The sequence below is a fragment of the Pteropus vampyrus genome, unplaced genomic scaffold (genome assembly GCF_000151845.1).
Source record: "Pteropus vampyrus isolate Shadow unplaced genomic scaffold, Pvam_2.0 Scaffold1, whole genome shotgun sequence".
Lineage (NCBI taxonomy): Eukaryota > Metazoa > Chordata > Mammalia > Chiroptera > Pteropodidae > Pteropus > Pteropus vampyrus.
The window spans coordinates 6,833,726-6,852,333 of NW_011888782.1; the positions used below are offsets into that span (position 1 = coordinate 6,833,726).

The window sequence follows — 18,608 nt, forward strand, 5'->3', positions numbered from 1 at the left end:
ATTTCTTTATTATTAATTTCATTCCTTTGTCATAGAACACACTTTGTATGATTTTACTCTTATTAAATTTAATCAGGTTTATTTAATGGCATAGCAGATAGTCTAACCTGGGCAATCTTTCATCTGTGCTTGAGAAGACTGTATATCTGCTGCTGTTGGGTGAGCTGGATATCTGTTAGATCCATAGCTATATGTCTGTAATCTTTAAGTTTTGTATTTCCTTATCGATATGCTCAGTTATCCTGGTATTGAAAATGAGATATTGCAATGTCCAGTTATTATTACTGATTATGTATTTCCTTCAAAATGTGACATTGTTTTTCTTTTATGTATATAGGGCTCTGTTGTTCTGCATATATACTTATAATTATTAATATTTCTTGTAAGATTGACCATGTTATATCACAAAATGTCCCTCATTATCTCCAGTAACATTTTAAAGTCTATTTTGTCTGATATAAGTATAACCATTCCAGCTTTCTTATTTTGCTATTTGTATGATATATCTTTTTTCATCCTTTTACTTTCAACTTACTGTATCTTTGACTCTGAAGTGTGTCTTCCATAGACAACATTTTATTCAGTCTACTAATCCTTGCCTTTTGACAAGATTGATTAATTCATTCATATTTAAAGTTATTAATATGGTTTAATTTATGTCTTTCATTTTACTTTTATTTTCTATTTAACTCATGTATAATTGTTTCACTTACTAATTGTGGGTTTCTTATATTATCAAATATTCTTTTTTAAGATACATTCAAACACTTATGATGGTTACTTAATAGAATTCTATAGACAAAGAGGCAGATGTTTCCCCACTTACTTTATATAATTCCAAAAACATATATAATGCTTAAACATTTTTGTTCTTTTCCAGACAATTTAAAATTTTAAAAATTTAGAGAATAATTCCTCTGTGGTTAAATACATCTGTTATATTTTGCTTAGAATTAATTCATATTCTTAAAGAGGCACATTGGTCATTAGCATAATAAGGCTCTATGAATTCCTGCATTAAAGAAACTAAATTAACTTGTTTTTAACCTGCATTGACTAAATTCATTTGCATATGTATCAGTTTAATGACAAAACAACTATTAACATTTTGTTTACCATGAGCATATTATGGAACAATATGGGAAGCACTGGGCTAAGGAAGCAGCCTCTTTCTGGCATTACCCAAAATCCTTATCTTCCTTTACTCGCTTTATGCTGCTCTGAGTCACTACTTGGTTTTGCCTTATTTTATGTGCCAGGATTTATTCACTTGCTTATTTCAAGTTCCTTTTTGATATTCTCAGAAAATGCTTGACTTTTGATTTTACAACTGCTTAAAGTTTACTTCAAGTACATGGAATTGGCTCATAGAATTATGAAGGCTGAGGAGTCACAAGATCCACAGTTGGCAAGCTGGAAATCCGGGAGAGCCAATGGTGTGGTTCCAGTTCAAATCCAAAAGTCTGAGAATCAGAAGAGCCAGTAGTACAAGGTTCAGTCCAAAAGTCAAGTACATTCGAGATTTAAGATCTATTTCAGTCTGAAAGCTGATGAAGAACATGTTCCAGGTTAACACCCAGATAGGAAGAGTTCTCTCTTAGCCTTTTTGTTTTGTTCAGGTCTTCAATTGATTGGATGAGGCCGACCCATAGTAGGGAGTAAACTGTTTTAGTCAATGTACTGATTCAAATGTGAATCTCATACAAAAACAGCCTCACCAGCACACCCAGAATAATGTCCAGGTATCCCATAGCCCCGTCAAGTTGACAAATTGACAAATAAAATTAACCATTACATCCATCAAATGCCTTCAGTTTCTCAATCCAGTGGCTTTCTTTCTAGTTTAAGTCGTTGGCCTGTTTTAATGTTTAAACTGCTTTGGTGGGAATAATCTTTTCCTGACTGGATTTAATTTAAAAAAAAAAAAAAAAAAGATTCCTCTATGGCAAAGATATCATGGTTCTTTATGTGGGACAAAATAAAACATTTTCTCAAACTCCAGAATTCAGACAAGTATTTCAGTTTTACCCTGTACAACTCCATATATTGTAAGTTATACATTTGTGCGATGAGCACCAAAATTTGGGAGAGCCCTGCTTTATTCTTGACACTCATTACTTTATTGAGAGTCTCACTGAGTGATCTGTCATGAGGCTGTTTGTTTCATTTGACACATTAGCACATTATTAACTTAAGAGAGATGAAAAACCTATTCTTATCAACTTGTCCTCTAACATTTTAAAAGCAAAGTTCATGTTGTTAGTGAGACCAACAGAAAAGCATCTTTTTTTTCCAGAAATGACTGTGTTTGCATTACATTTTGTAATTGGATCATAGGTCATGTCCTTTAAACATATCTATTCCAATCATCTTCTTATATCCACTCTTTTCCTAAGGCTTTAAAAGATCATTTTATATAATCACTAAGACTATAAGCTAAATTTCAAATTTTGTTTAGTAACATCGACATCTTTTAAATTTTCTCTCCTCATTTTCACCTCCTCAAAAAAGGCTAGTAAATGTGTCTGAAATATTATAGAGTTCAACCATTCTCAGAAAGGCATTGTCATAGGGTAAATTATACTGAGGTAACAAATTCCAAATCTCATTGTTTAAAATTTATTTCTTCTTCAAGCAAAATTTGCCTAACACTGGTCAACAGAAGGGGGCCACCACCTGAAATGTTACTGATTGGTTATGTTCCATTCAAAGGGGGAGCATAGGGAATTAATTGGCTCAAAAAATAAACATAACATTTCTGTTCACATTTCTTTAATCAGAACTAATTACATGGGTACAATTAATTTCAAGAGGCCAGAAAGTATAATCTTCTGAGTACCCCAGAAAAAAAAAAAAAAAAACTGGTTTCCAGAAAACACTAGCAATAGCTACCACAGTACCCAAAAGTTAATAGAGAAACTTTGTCTCCTTTTTCTTTTGCTCAAAGTTGAATGTCAAAATATCCCCCAACTAAATTTATTATAGAATATCCAAGTAAACAGATACAGACAATGAAATGCTTTCTGCTGGAAAACAGAGAATTTTAGTCAATGTCTAGGTTATACCTGACAAAGCTAGTAGATAGGTTTTAAATTTGTGTCACTAGATCAGATCAGTGAAGTCTGCTTAAGTCAAAGAAATTGAATAGTAATAACAGATTGTTCCTTAATTTAGGGTTGCTTTACTACTTTTCTAAATGGCTATGAAAATTCGGGCTATGAAAATAAAGTTAACTTAAGAGATATGAAAAACCTATTCTTATCAATTTGTCCTCTAGCATTTTAAAAGCGAAGTTCATGTAACTAGTGAGACCAACAAAGGAAACCTATATTAGTAACACCTTATGGTAAAGTTCATTCTTTGGTCCTTTGAATTAATGTTACCATTATATCTTTTCATTGACAATTAGTTCGACTAAAACACACTGACAGAATTGCCTGACCACCCTAAGATCTGACTATACAGTCTTTTTTTTCCTCATCATGATCATACATAGTTCCGTCAGTTCTCAAAAACGTAATATGAACAAAAGCTGTACATTCACTTTTTGACATAGAAAAACAAAATCCATTTAACTATTAGAAAAACCATTCTGCTTTTTTCATTTTAATACATATATATTACTGATAGTAAGGCTAACTTTTTATGAATACAGGTTTCTAAACTGGAATATATCTAACTAATTTATGATTTGGAGGATGCTTTTTGGTTATTTTCCAGTTCTCAAGCCTCTATGCATAGGCATATTTGTAGCTCTCATGATAGTTTTACTACTAATAAATATAAATAAATAAATAAAATACTAAAGAATAATGAGGATCTCTCAAAATTTAAAAAAAAAAAATGTCACTCAAAAGTTTATCCTGTGATGTATAGATTTAAAATGCATGTAACTTTTAGAGATTAAGCTGTTTTTGTCCTCTTTGTCTATGATTACTTATATATAGGCCTTTTCTCATCTTTGAATAGAGGAACTAAATGAATATATTGGGCAGGTCCTAAGTGAGACCAACGCTACACTCAAAACGGAAATCTGAGCAGAGTTGAATAAAAAAGAGTATTTACAAAAGGAGTTAGCATAGTGTAGGGAAACCACAAAGGATGGAACTTCTCCTCTTACCCCAGGGCTAATAACAACAGAAGTTCTTGAATTACAATTCTTAGGTCTGAAGGGGCCAGAGTAGAGAGTGGTTACAGAATCTTGAGTCAGAGAAAGCTGGGTGGAGAAGATCACAGGAGCTATTATCTTTCATTGGAATCTTCTGTGAACTCTTGCCCACCCAACCCTTCAGGGAAGCAGCCAAAGGAAGCATATTCTGACTGACCTCTGTCTCCTACCTCCCTCCAATCTGTTGTTAAGGCCAAACCCAAACAGAAGCCAAAGAGCCAATGAGCCTATTGATGAAGTCTATCCAAGTCAGCCTCTGAGGAGCAGCAATGGTTGGAAAGTGGATCTATTCTAGAGATGCAAATGGGAAATTTTCAGTAAAATGAGTTACTACGTATCCAACCAAGTACCAACCAAGAAAAACTTAAATAAAATTTAAACAATTAGTTATTAATTGCTTATTACTAATAGTTAGCCAGTTGTGGTAGCTAGCTATTAATTGACTACTAATTGATAGTTGCAGAATAACTAGTTATTTTTAAAATATGAATATAAGTATCCCCCTAAATAATTTGTAATATTATATATTTTTAAAAGAATATACAACTCTGTCATTTTCTGATTATCGATAGGAAAATTAATTTCACTAATTAATTCAATCCAATAATTACAAATACTATTGTTATTTTTTTCATAGAATTTTAGAGTTGGAAGGGATTGCACAGGATTTTTTTTCTTTTTTAGCCTCTCCCTGGCACAGGAATTTCTTTTTTAAAAGAATGAGAACACCATATATCTTTCAAAAGGGTAACAATTCCTTTAGCATTGATTTCACCTCCAGTCTCCTATGAATTTTTTTGATTCTTCCATGGTAAATTCTAATTTCCAAATTCCTTCTCTGAACTTCAAAACTTGCCATTAGGTACTTGTTTTTATATAGTTTTATATTATTTTATTTTATTTATTATATTATTTGTTTTGTGTACATTTCTTCCTCAAATAGAGCATAAGGTTCTTGAGAACTTGGATTACATCTCCAAAAAATTCTCTGAATTTCCTCAAAATAGTAATAATGAAAGTATTCAGACTTTACCAAAGTGCAATAGAGAATACCCTGTATCTCAAGTAACTCAATGTTCAAGACTAGAAAATAAATATACATGAACTTGAGAAGGCCTGGACTTTTTTCAGTCTTTTTATTAGAGAACAATAAGACACCTAGAGAAATGAGAATTGGCATTTCCCATTCACTTGTGCGCAATTAGAAATAAACACAATATATATAAATCAATACAAAATTTGTCTAATTTCCTTTTTGTGCTGATATGACCACATAATAGGGTAGAATTTGAAATCATCAATTGTTATAAACAATCAGTAAAAGAATTCTTCTGAAACAAATAATTAAGCAACCTATGCTTGATATTATTGTAGTTTCATAATGTAGTAGAATCGTGAAATCTGAAAATTGAGCGATATCTTAGAGGCCATCTATTCTGACTTTTTACTTAGCAGGAATTTTCTTTCTGAGGTTACTCTCAAGAAGTTATTTTGCCTGAGTATTTTCTGTAGTAAGAAGCTCATCATACCTCTGAGAAATCTATGCCAGTGGTTCTCAAACCTGGTCATGCTTTCAAATTCTCTGGGAATATGTTTTTATATAACTATAATTTTTTATAAATTAATATATAAAATAATGAATCAATATGTTTAAATGACTATTTCTGTAGCCAACAGACTAACTGAATCTCAGGACCTCCAGAGTTAGCACTGAACATGTATATTTTTAAAAATGCTCCCAATGCTTCTGATGACAACCAACCATGGCAAATAGTGACCTACCTCATTTTTCAATTACTTGAGCTGTTAGAAACCCCTTCTCTAAATATAGCTGATATAACTCTTTGTAAAGCGTGTTATTCACTTTTCCTACTTCTATCTCTCTTGAGTTGCATTTAAAAAATCTACATAAATGTTCTTTTTAAAATGAGAATACTTTAAATTTTAAAGGTAGCTAATACCTCTCTTCCTCCCACTCTGTGGCATATTTTCTTCTTCTATAAATGTTCTCTCTTCCTTGAAATTTTACTCATCTAACATGAAATCAAATTCTTCATCATCTTGATTAACTTCCTTTGCCTCCGCCCCCTCTGCTTGACTCAATTTCTCAAAGACAACCACAACCGACTCCAGTGTCCTACAGATACTTCCAGAACATAGATTATTATCTGTCATAATGTTTTAGCTTATAAAAGCACCTCAAATTCTTGTATTTGTTCTCTTTGCTCAGAAAGCTCTTTCCCAAGATATTTGAATGAATAGTTCTCTTTCCTTTCTCAAGTCTATTTTCAAATATCAACTTCGCAGTAAACTCTTCCTTGACCAGCCTTTTTAAAATAGCAACCCCCAGCTGAAGGAAACTGGACTTTGGGTGGTAAACACACAATAGAATATACAGATGTCAAATTATAATGTACACCCGAAAATTATATAATTGTATTAACCAATGTTACCCCAATAAACTTAATTTTTCAGAAATTAATTAATTAAATAATTTATTAATTAAAATAGCGACCCCCTTTCCCCAAATTTATTCCCAAATTCACTTCTCTCATAGTCCTATCAAACTTCTGTTATACTACGTAGTTATTTATCTACATTTTTCATTGTCTTTATCCCCCCACTAGAATGTCAGTCATATGAGTACAACATTTATCTGCTTTTTTCTCTGCCATGTGATTGGCACATAGTAGATACACATGTATGATTAATGAATAAAAGATGCATGGGTTACTTATTATATCTATTTTAACCACCAGACACTAAGACATTGAATAGAAGAGAAAAATGGAATCTCAATTTTGAGTTTGAAGAGACATTATAAATCCTGACATGTAAGACACTTTTATCACAAAGGAGTAAACTGAGGCCCAGAGATAATCACATATTAGCAAGTATTACAGAAAGGTCTGAATCCAGTTTAGGAGGTTTTCTTTTTATTGGGTTAGCTTGCAAAGATCAACCATGGTCTGTCTGTATTGAAAAGATTTCCTTCTGAAATATCAAAAGCCCATATGAAGACATGAGTCTTTGGTTTCTTAAATTATATATATATTGGGAGTCAACAAGAACAAATATAGCAGCTTCAACGATCACAAAACCCTAAACCCTCAAGACTAGAACTAACAAGTGAATTCAGTGAAGTTGCAGGAAATAAAATCAATATACAAAAATCAGTTGCATTTCTATACTCTAAAAATACTAAGAAAACAATTCCATTCAAAAAGGAAAATTACTTAGGACTAAATTTAACCAAAGAGGTACAAGACTTATATACTATTAACTACAAAATATTGTTGAAAGAAATTAAAGATTAAAATGGAAAAATCAACTATAGGCTTTCCAAAGGAATTGAGAAAACAGCTTAGACTAAATTTTAAACTCTTACTATAAGATCAGTATATGAGGAATCAAGCAAAGAGACTTAGATCCATAAAAATAGGAATTAATCACTGATACTTTGGAGTGTGAACCAGCTTCATTGGCATCATTGGGCAATTGTAGAAATGCACAATCCCGAGCCCCACCCCACACCTACTGAATTTGAATATATATTGTGTCAAGATCTCCAGATGATTCCTATATACATTAAATCTTTACAAGCACTGTCCTATACAGTTGATATTTGAGAAGAGACAGATTTTGTTTAGTGTTCACTGATAGTAGTGGGGATCCCTTAGCCAGACAGCAATTTAGATACTAATCAAACTTTGTCACAGGAAGCAGGAAAATAGATGAGAAAAGCAATCAAAGGGTTGATAAATAATAGATTACCATAGTACAGCTAAAGTAATGAAGTTGTGTCCAAAGGCCTGAGCTTGCAGAAATTCAATGAAACCACTGGAGTAATCACTTTCAAGACTATAATTGGTCATTTTGTATTGGTAATGCTAGACTTGTAATTATTCTCTTGTTATAATTTAAGACACATTAGATGCACCTGCAAAAGTAAAACTCTTGGTACTATTCCTGTGTGACCTTGGATAAGCCACTTCACCTCCCAACATTCTAGTCTCTCCAGCTGTAGACTGGAGATTTACAACCTTCGTTAGTAATGGGATTGAGATCTCATTTGGATAACATTTATGCAAGTGCCAAGTATGATTATTATTTTAGCTGACAGATAAAAAGACTGTCACTTGTTTCTGAATGCTTTGCAAAGCAAAAGACACAAGGATGAAATTATGCCGATCGTCTTTTTTGTTTTGCCTGCTTACGGCATTTGAGTGAACTTGTCTGAATCCCATGATAAATATGCAACTTAACAAAGGATTAAATGAAAGACCATTTAATTACCTGAATCAGAGCTTGTAAAAATGTATATGTGTTCATGGCAGGGGGAGAGGATTGGTGTAATTAGTACCCCTGAATTTAGGAAAATTGTGTCTAGCAGAAAAATGTGTATATGTTTGGCAAAAATTGAGTGACAGGTCAAGAACTCTTCAAGCTAAGAAGATTACATCAACAGATGCATTCCCCATCTGCTCACTGAATGCACAAAAATGGAATTCACATTTTTTCTCTGTTTATCAGCTGAAGTTCCAGTTATACTCAGAGTTCATGAATCAAAGGGTTTGTGAATAGCCAATACTGAGAAGTATAAAACATGAATAATATAACATGAAAGGAAGCTATTTTCTATGTGAAATGAAAGGTATCGTCAAAGACACATTCTGGTCTTCATTATGAAACTCACATTCCTATTCTCAACAGGTACAATCTAAAGACACACCAGAACAGCAAATCTGTATTTGCACCAAATGTAATCTCACTACCAAAAGCTGGCAGTGAACAGTGTTATTGGGACAATAAGTCACCATCACCATTGACTGATTCTTTAAACCATGTTCTAACAAATGTTTTAAAATCTTACACATGTTGAGGTGGTGGGACTTCCTTAAGACACTGAAATCATATGAAATATTCTTACCTGCTGGAGATATAGTGATTCTTACTTCAGTGTCTTGCAGTGCTATTTAGGGGAGATTGACGAAAGTTATTTAAGTTCAAATAACAGAAACTCATACTAAGAAATTAACCACGCAACTTCCTATTCATTAAATTATTCATGAATCAACAAAGATTTATCAATGGCAGGATTTGTGCAAGAGCTTGAGCTATTACAAAGAACAATAAAGACCAGTCACTCTTGCCCCCACCGCAGCCCCACATTGGTCCTTACTCAATTCTGATCAACACCAATTGCACATTGTATTTTGGCTCACACATTCTCAATCCATCTGACTGCAATTCGTCATACCTTAGACTGGAAACACAAGACCTTAATTTACATTTTCCAAAGGCTCTAGTTATTGCTATAACTATTTACTACTGCAAAGATCCATGAAAGGCAATGCTAAAATTTGGAGACCGTTTCTTCCAATATTAATTATGTAAAAGTGTTAATAGGAATGGTTAACCTCTCCATGCTGAGGCTAAAGAGGAGCTATATAGATAACTGGCTTTTATTTTCTTTTATTTGAATGATTCCTGTGTTGAGATTCCCTACCGTGCAGAAGTTTTCAACTAAGCTCAGTGCCTGTGTTGTATGATCAAATCCAGACAGCTGGAATTCTGACATAATACCAGTTATATGGGGACTGAACTTTAATATCCATTATATTATTTAATTCTCATGAGAAAGCCCTTGGGAAAGTATGACTGAGAGGAGGGTGAGAAGTAACATTATTTCAATGGAGCAAATTAAACATGAAAAGAGAAAAACAGATACTCTGGAATTGTAGGCAACAATGACAATTTCAAGGCCAACAGAAGCTCTGAGGAAATCTGGATACTCAGAGATAAAAAAAAAAAAAATTGTGGCAGTTAGTGATTCCCTTCTTAGAGGCATGAAAAGATCAGTGGGTAGATTATCATGGACAGTTGACAAGTCTGTTGTCACACAGGTGTTTCTATTCATGACAGGAGGTATTGCTCAATAAGAGCAAATGCACTACCTGAATACCTGCTAAACACCTAATGATTTGTATGCTTAAATGCATGATGCTGGGAGAACAGAGATGGGAAGAATCTTTAGGTGCTCCAAAGTTTTGGATAGAAAGCTAAACCACTTGGAAGCACAGATGGTGTTTTCACTACTTCTAACAGTTGGGACTTTGGAAGGGATAGAGAAATCTTGGATGTGAACACTTGCGTATGCAGATGGTGATGGCGAAATGGTTTGGCCAACAGTTTTAAATTCCAGATTGATGGATTCTTATCCACAAAAGAATGAGAAGGAGGAGGAGAAGAAAGAGGAAGAAGGAAAAAATGGATAAAGAAAATATAATTTAATACACAAGTATGAAAATAATGTGTATTAAGTTATGGTTTCTTTACCTATTATCTTTGTAAATAATCAGAAGACCACATAACCATCCAGGGCAGCAACCAAGGGTGTAAAATATTTGCCAAATTTCGACCAGTAAAACAACTGTGATAACTTAATTGAATTTGTTGCTTGGCACCCATAATGTAGTTTTGAGATATGGGAGTCAGTAAGTAGAGAAAGTTTCTGACAGAACTCAAACTACCCATAGAAATCAAGTTTATGCTGGGACAAGTGACAAAGCAGTAAGAAAGATAAGCAGAGTCTAGCAGAAGTCTTGGCCAAAGGAGATTCATTTCTACAATTATGAAGGAAACACACAAAAAAAGGATTCTTAACAGTGGAAATGCCACCTGCTCTTAAAATCTAGGGGATAACAAAAAATTTGGTTTAGGAAATATATATTAAAAAACTTGAACTGTCATAATACCTACTTTTAACATTTTTACTTAGGACATAGAGGACCATTTAAAGATTTCTCAATATAATTTTGTAGTAGGTGGCTTTCCCTTAGGATATTTATGGTAAAATCATGAGCTAAAATAAGATTAACATTGAAGGCAATATGAGAACCGTCTTCAAAATGGCAGGAATTGGATTAATTTATGTATTCACGGTTTACTGAGTGCTTGTTGTGTGCTCAGCATTGCTCAGAGTCCAGGAGATAAATAACAATTTCTACTCCTAAGAAACTTAATAGCCTCGTTGGGGGTAGACAGTCCTGTATGATACTGCTACATGAGTATCAATGGGCTGTCAGGAAAAAGCTGCAGAGTCAAGAGGGATTAGAAGCTTGAAGAGAGAAGAAATTTACCAGGTCGAAAGGAGCGGAGAGGAGAAGGGCCCCCAGAGAGAACAGCACAAGAGCAGGGAGCTGAGACTCTCACTGTATTCAGTCTGATGGTGTGCAAAGGGGAAAATGCAGGAAATGGAGCCACAGAAAAATGAGATGGGGCTTGTGACGAGCTTTGTAATACCTGCTCAAAAAGATATTGTGTTTTCTACTATGAGTGACAGAAAACATTTAAAGGTTTAAGAAGTTATGAGGTAAGTGTGAAAACTTTGTTTCATTTGATCTAAATGTTGTTTGTTTTTATTGAACTATCTCTGCAGTACTCTGGTTTTAAATCGTATTTTGAAGACAGCTCCTTCTTGTTCACAAAGTAGCCCTAACAACCTTTTTTAGCAAGCGCTGTGAAAAAGCATTGAGCCTCCCCGCCATATTTACAAAGTGAAGACACTGCATTCTTGGCTTTCTACATTTAAGACAAAATCTTTCCTGTTTTAGAATGAATTTTGTTAGCAAACCCAGCAGGAAGCAGTAAACAAAACTGCAGTGAAACTTTATTACATCTTCTGTGGCAGTACATTGTCACCCTCAGTGTGAGTAGGATTTCCACCTCCAGGAGATGCCATCTCTCCTTGTGGCAGCTGGCTTTGTTCTTGTAAAGGGAGAGATCTCTTACCTAATAGACATTAATTGCTTCATGTAAGTTTAAGAAGGTGCAGGGGTGTGTCCCCAGTGACACAGTGCCAAGAACCTTCCCTAATACAAATAAATCATTACACTATGGTCTAGAGCTAAAGAAAGCTAATACGGTAATTTTATTTTCTGAAATGTTAATGTTTGTTTACATTCCTGGAGCTAGTCAAGGCTCTGGATTCCCACTCAGAGTTCATGGCCTCAAAGTTGTAGCAATGCACAGGAAAAGTTAGACATCAACAACATGGCCTTGGAAAGATATGTCAACCATGGGACAATAATAACTGCTTATTTTGAAGACTAGAAAATATAGTTTATCGGAAATATGTCTGTTAACATATTGTTCGGTTCCAGATTTTCCCATATTGCAAAACTTTTTTGTTGTCACATTGATATAATTTGCTGTGAGGAGGTTTTACTGTGTTTAATCAGTCTCCAATTTCTTTTAGAGGTGACACTATTTACCTATTTGATGTTGAGTTACCATTTCAGACAGCTTTTATACATGAGACTATTTTTTGTATTATCTGTGCTCTTCACAAATTCTGACCACGTTAGCAAAAATCTCTCAACACTTAAGCGATGTCTCTTTTTCCATGTGATAATATACTACAACAGAAAGAGCACCAAACTTAGAAGGCTTGAATTCTAGATCAAAGACTGTCATTCATGAAATAAGGGACCTTAAAATTGTCATTTAATCTCTGGGTTTTAGAGTCCCCATTTTACAGGTGCTCTTGGTAGATCAGACAGGAAAAATATACCTGAAAGCATGTCGATGTGCCTAAAATGCAAATTATTCTTCAAAGACTGTGTCTTCATTTAATCTTAATAAAAGGCCGATTTAAAGAATATTTATTTGGAACTGAGCTAATATAGCCCTAGTGAATTTGATACAGGTATTAAGCTCAGATAACCAACAGAAATGGATGGTTAATATGCCCCTTCAAATGTCTCTTTGAGTGTCAGCCTTCTCTTCTGAAATATTGATAGAAGAGCTAATCGATTCAAGATAGGACCCATGGGTGAATGTCTGCAGTGCTCAGATCCAGACACTGACTTCAGCCTGATCCATGCAGTTTAGAATCGAGGGTTGGCCAGTTATAAAATTAACAACTTGCAGTGAAAATTTCAAAACACATAGACTCTTTTCACAGTCACTATTTTACTTCTTAAATATGAGGCTCAGAGGTATCTTTTTGTCTCCAGAAGTTTTCAATCTGCTAAAAACCCTGGACAAGTATTTGATTGAGCCCCTCGAGTTCCACGCCAGCAGCAAAGGCAGAAATAGTTTTGGCCTGGCAATTTTGAGGCAGGTGTTACCAGTTGGTTGCCTGAACCATGTAAAAACCTCCTTCTGGCCTTTTTAAAATGCCTGATTTGAGCGGCACTACCTCCTGATGGGCCTGCCAGAGAGAATTAGTTTCAGAATGCACTCAGAGGAAGTGGACTGAAGTTACTGGATAAATTAGGAATGTATACATAAATATTGGAAAAGTTTACCAAAAACAACAATCTTGGTGTGGGCATCATTGAAGTTGAACTGCCCTTTTTTGTTGTTTTGTTTTGTTTTCTGATGGTATTTATCCAATGGGTTCAGCTGCTTATATTGGAGTTTTGTTCATGATAGTAAAATCAAGTCACAGGAAGTCCTTTTTAAAATACACTCAGAGTGATGAAGGCAAAGTATTACGACATGTGTTAGTGTTATGAATCAAACCAAAGACTAGAAAATATATGTGCATGTCCTGCTTTCTGAAATACAGGCTCTCCTCATTTTGAAGAATATAAACACTCCAGAAAAGCTAATTTAAGTCAAATTCACTTCTGGTGGTCTTCCATGGATCAAAAGAAAGTGATATGATTCTTAGAAAAATAAATTCTCTGGTGAATTTTATTATTGGTTTTAAGTGTGAAATGAGTAATGAAGACTCTTCAGTGGTTAAGTGTTTGAGGGGCATGTGTCCTTTGAAAATTTTATGAAACCTGAATGTCTCCGCTGGAAAAGTGAATAAAGTACATACCACACAATTTGGTTTGTAATTCCATAGAGTTCCAGACTCACTGATGGATCCCAGCACACCCGGGCTTCCCACAGTGTTTATCTATACTCTCCCACCTCGCAGGTCTTTTTATTTTTCTCTCTTATTTCGCAGCTTTCCCTTTTTCCATAGACTCTCTCTCTCATAGATCTGGTGTGAGTTATTGCTCACGGCCTCATCATCCCTGAAAGCCAGTTGGTTTGTGAACCTATAATATGCATAGATCTCAACCAGAAATGACAAAAGTGAGAGCTATCATTCACCGGGTTTCTACTCTGGACAGGTAGTGTGCTGAATGCTTTACATGCCACTCCCCACACTCCACATTGTCATGAGGTGTCTGGGATGATTTCTGTGTATCCACTAACTCAGAGGAAGCAAAAGGTACTGTCTATATTTCAGGGATACCAGAGATGATGGACCCATGCCTCTAATCTTATTCAAGAACCCCAGAAACACTGATTAAGAATGCCAGACAGTTTGTGTGTCATTAGATCAGGTGGCCACCTTCCCCATTCACACTTTGCACTTGACCGGAGTTGGAGGTAGAACAGCCTTTCAGATCTTCTTATTAAGAAATCTCACTTCCCTGCATCACTGCTCTGAAATCACTACCACGCACCTCTGACTATTGCCTTTTGCTTTGCTGTATTCCAACAGGTAACATCATTGACTCAAGAGGTCTCCCAGTTAGGTAAAGACATGAGGAATGTGATGCAACTTCTAGAAAACGTTCTGTCACCCCAGCAGCCGTCCCAGTTCTGCTCTCTGCACACCACCTCTGTGTGTCCCTCCAGGGACAGCTTACAGACCAGGATGACCTGGAGTACACACCAACCTTGCCTACACTTCCAAGGAGGTGGAGCTGCTTATACTCAAGCACAACTTTGTCACGGAAGAGTCACCTCTGACATCTGGAGTGTAGATCGCTCCTCAGTGGAAAGCAGCCCCCAACGAACTGGAACTCATGAGCAAAATACTGCAGACAATGAACTTTGTCATTCTCCAAACCTTGATTTTTCACCTGCCCACTACCAGGTTGTCCAAGAAGGTCATTTGCAGTTTTTAAGGTGCATCTCTCCACATTCAGATACTACACTGACGCCTCTGCAGTCCATTTCGGCGACTCTTTCATCCTCTGTCTGTTCTTCCTCAGAAACATCTTTGCACCTGGTTCTCCCAAGCAGATCGGAGGAGGGCAGCTTCAGCCAGGGTGCCATGAGTTCGTTCAGTCTGGAAAACTTGCCAGGATCTTGGGACCGGGAAGGAATGGCATCAATCTCTACTGAACCCTTAGAAAACTTTTCCTTGGAAGTTGTCACAAGCACAGCAGAAGTGAAAGATAATAAAGCCATAAATGTATGATATTAGTGCATGTGAGGCAGCTGCCAGTTGCAAACCCACCACTGCATGACAGCTTTAGTTTGCCTTTTTTGCCTCTGGCAGGTTTGAACATTGACCAAAGTTGGGAGTCCTGCAGAAGAGGGCTTGAGGAGCCAGGAGAAGGCACAACCACCTCCAGACTGTAGCAAACACTTTGTAGATCCTAGAAACATAATGGAACCATTTTCCTGTACAGGTATTAACTTACTGGTCTGTTTGACAGACTTCAGTAAAAGTCCAAAGACCCTGAGGGTCTGAGCAGCTAGAAGTCCCAGACAAAGAATTCGTGGGTTCGTTTTGTCCTAGGTGGCTTTTGTGAAGTGCAGCAAAGGTTTTTCCTGAGTGCCTGTTTGTCATTCTTGAACAATATCTGTAGCACTGTCGGCCTCAGGAATGCACAGCTCCTGCTGATCTATTTTTCTTTTTGTGAAGGCAAAGGGACAATTATCACTGCATGTCATCTCCTAGACAATCAGTCAAATAGAGCTGGTGGCCAGTGGTCAGTTATTGCACGTTATTTGCCATGTAAATGAATATGTCTTTATTTATCAAAAAAAAGAGAGGCTATTTTTATATCCTTGGTATGAAATATGTATTTAAACTATTTAAAATATTTATAAAGAAACGAATGTTTTCTTTTCATTTTGGTAAAAAAAAAGAGCTTGCCATTTTAACAAGAAATGCACTATGTTATGTATAGTAGATCAAAAAGTATTTATTATTGAGGATGTAGTTTCAAAAGGAATTCCCCTTTTATCTGCATGCAGTTTGCAACAAACGTATCCTCACGTTTCTGGATTACAAAAGAAAAGTGAGGTCATATTTTATTAACGAAATGAAAACATGGACTGAGTGTCAAGTACACAAGCTCTGGCCTGGTGGCGTGGAGGGCTGCACCTACTTTCTGCTGACTTGCATCAACAACCTGAATTAAAGTGGCCCCACTGTGCCAGCATAAATGTCCCTCCTCTAGACATCATACTTAGGTGTTCAGGAACTCAAAAGTGGTCTGTGGAATATGAGACCACAACTACATTGAGCCATTTTGGCTTAAATTAATGAGAAAAACTTGGGTATATCCTTCCCCTATGCTCTTCCTTCAGGAGAGGTTGTAGACCGGTGAAAATTACAAAACATAGCCAAGACTTTGAGCTATGACTTGTGAGAGATACCAGCTTACATTGGATCAGCATTTTAATTCGTTTTCTTTAAAGCTCTCAACAATGTTGTAAGTTTTGTGGAGCAGGTGTTTTCATTCTTATTTTGCAGAAGAAAACACACACACACACACACACACACACACACAAACGGTCCCAGAGATAACACAGTAAGGATGCTAGAGGTGGTCTAGAACTCATAATGCTCCCTGTATCTCAACTAGCTTGCAAATTTAGATGCTGGCTTGGTAAGGGTTTAAATAAAACTTCGCTTAAGCTTTCGCTTAAGTTTTATTTTATGTTTAAGAACATTTAGGGCCTAATCATCCCAGACGTTCCTAGAAAACCTATTGAATTCACATTCTAGAGTCCCCTTGTTCTTATTTCTCACCACAAAAAATAAACAATCCGAGAATTGTATCAAAACATCTAAACAAAGCAAGACTTCTGATATGTGAATCTTACACTCTAAAAATGGCTAGGGTGGCAGAAAGAAAAGAAATCCTCTCTCAGAAAAAAAACGGAAACAGTACATGTTTCTGGGGCAGGTCACTCAAGACTCAATGTCTTCTACTCTCCCACTTCCAAAATTCAATCTCCCTACCTAAGTGAATGCAGAAATAGAGGCAAAGGCAACATTCTAGATTCAATGTGTTCATTTGTATTCCCTATTTTGCTTATCTCAACCTATGTCATCATTTGACGTACCATTCAAAAAAGAACTAATTGGGGTTGGTTGATGAATATCCTTCTGGCAAACTAGTACTACTATTACTAATGCTACTAATGCCTGACATTCTGTTTTTGAGTACTGACTGTATACCAACAGATGTTTAGAAATTAACACGTTATGTTTTTGCATATGATCATCAAACAGTGCTAAAATTTCCTTGTTATTATTATCCCCATTTTGTAAATAAATAATTGGGACACAGATCTTTTAACTTGCCCAATAACATTGTTTTAAATGATAGACCCAATACCCCCATGGCCATGCTGGGTACGCCTCCCTTCATGTCCAAATCCATTCTTGCTGCCTTTTAAAACTTTACTAGTAATTAATTTCTTTTGAAATCCACGAATAAAATAAAATAAAATATTCGTTGGGTTTTTTTTAAGTAAGCATACAAATGGGATAAATTAGTTCAGCTCTGAGGATTTAGGGGAAGTCCAGTGAAATACCTGGAAACGTGCCTACATTTTTTCAGCCAGTCACCTTCCCTGTATCTCCTCCTAATAACTGACTTTCGCGAGCAGAAAAGTGAGCTGCCTTCCCTGGGTACATCTGCAACTGGGCGAGAATGAGCAAGCACCTGGGAGAAGAGAGGATTCCCATGAGTTTCTTACAGGAGGGCACCTGCCGCATCTGAATCAGCCCCACCTTATTGGTTATTAGCCTTGTCATCATTCTGACAAACAGGACTCTCCCATATGCAGGGCAGCTCAGAATAATATGTTTTTTTGTTTTTGTTTTTGTTTTTTATGCATGTTGTGATATTATTTCAGGAAATGAGAATTCTAAGTTTTTTCTAGATATTTGATTTTCTAAACATTATTGCTATGCAAATAGCAGAGGCCCTTGTCTTCTAATCAGGGATGCGTTTTTGGATCCCTACATTTTCCTCACCCACCCACTCTCTGCTAAAGGAGCAAAGCAAGGATCCAAAGGGAACAGAGCACTTATTTTTTTGATTGAGTATATTTTCTTAAAAATAATATTGGAGACTAAAGGCTTCTGTGTAGTTCTAATTAGGAGAACCAGACAGACAAATTATTGAAGACTTAATTTTAATTCAACATAGAAAGAAGTTTCTGGCAATTAAAGCTACTTACAAATGGAGTTTATTGCTTGGAGAGTTGGTAAGATCACTATCAAAGTGTCCTTTCAGAGGCTGAATAACTATTTGATAGGACTACTGTTTTCCAGAAGGGCTCTGTAGTCGGTGTTAGCAGAATCACATGAGGTACTTGTTTAAACTGCAGAAAATCTAGCTTTAACCTAGTCCCTTTGGGTGGGGCCTGGGCATCTCCCATTTAATAAACTCAC

At 35.8% G+C, this 18,608-nt stretch overlaps 1 protein-coding gene across 1 annotated transcript in view; it reads left to right on the forward strand.

Annotated features, from left to right (window-relative positions):
* Window positions 1-16,675, forward strand: part of KCNH8 (potassium voltage-gated channel subfamily H member 8) — a 318,741-nt gene extending 302,066 nt beyond the window's left edge. Inside the window, exon 16 of the mRNA XM_011355828.1 lies at window positions 14,682-16,675. Within this exon, the coding sequence (XP_011354130.1) occupies window positions 14,682-15,386 (705 nt within the window). The 3' untranslated portion in view covers window positions 15,387-16,675. The remainder of the gene's footprint in view (window positions 1-14,681) is intronic.
* Window positions 16,676-18,608: the final 1,933 nt, after the last annotated feature.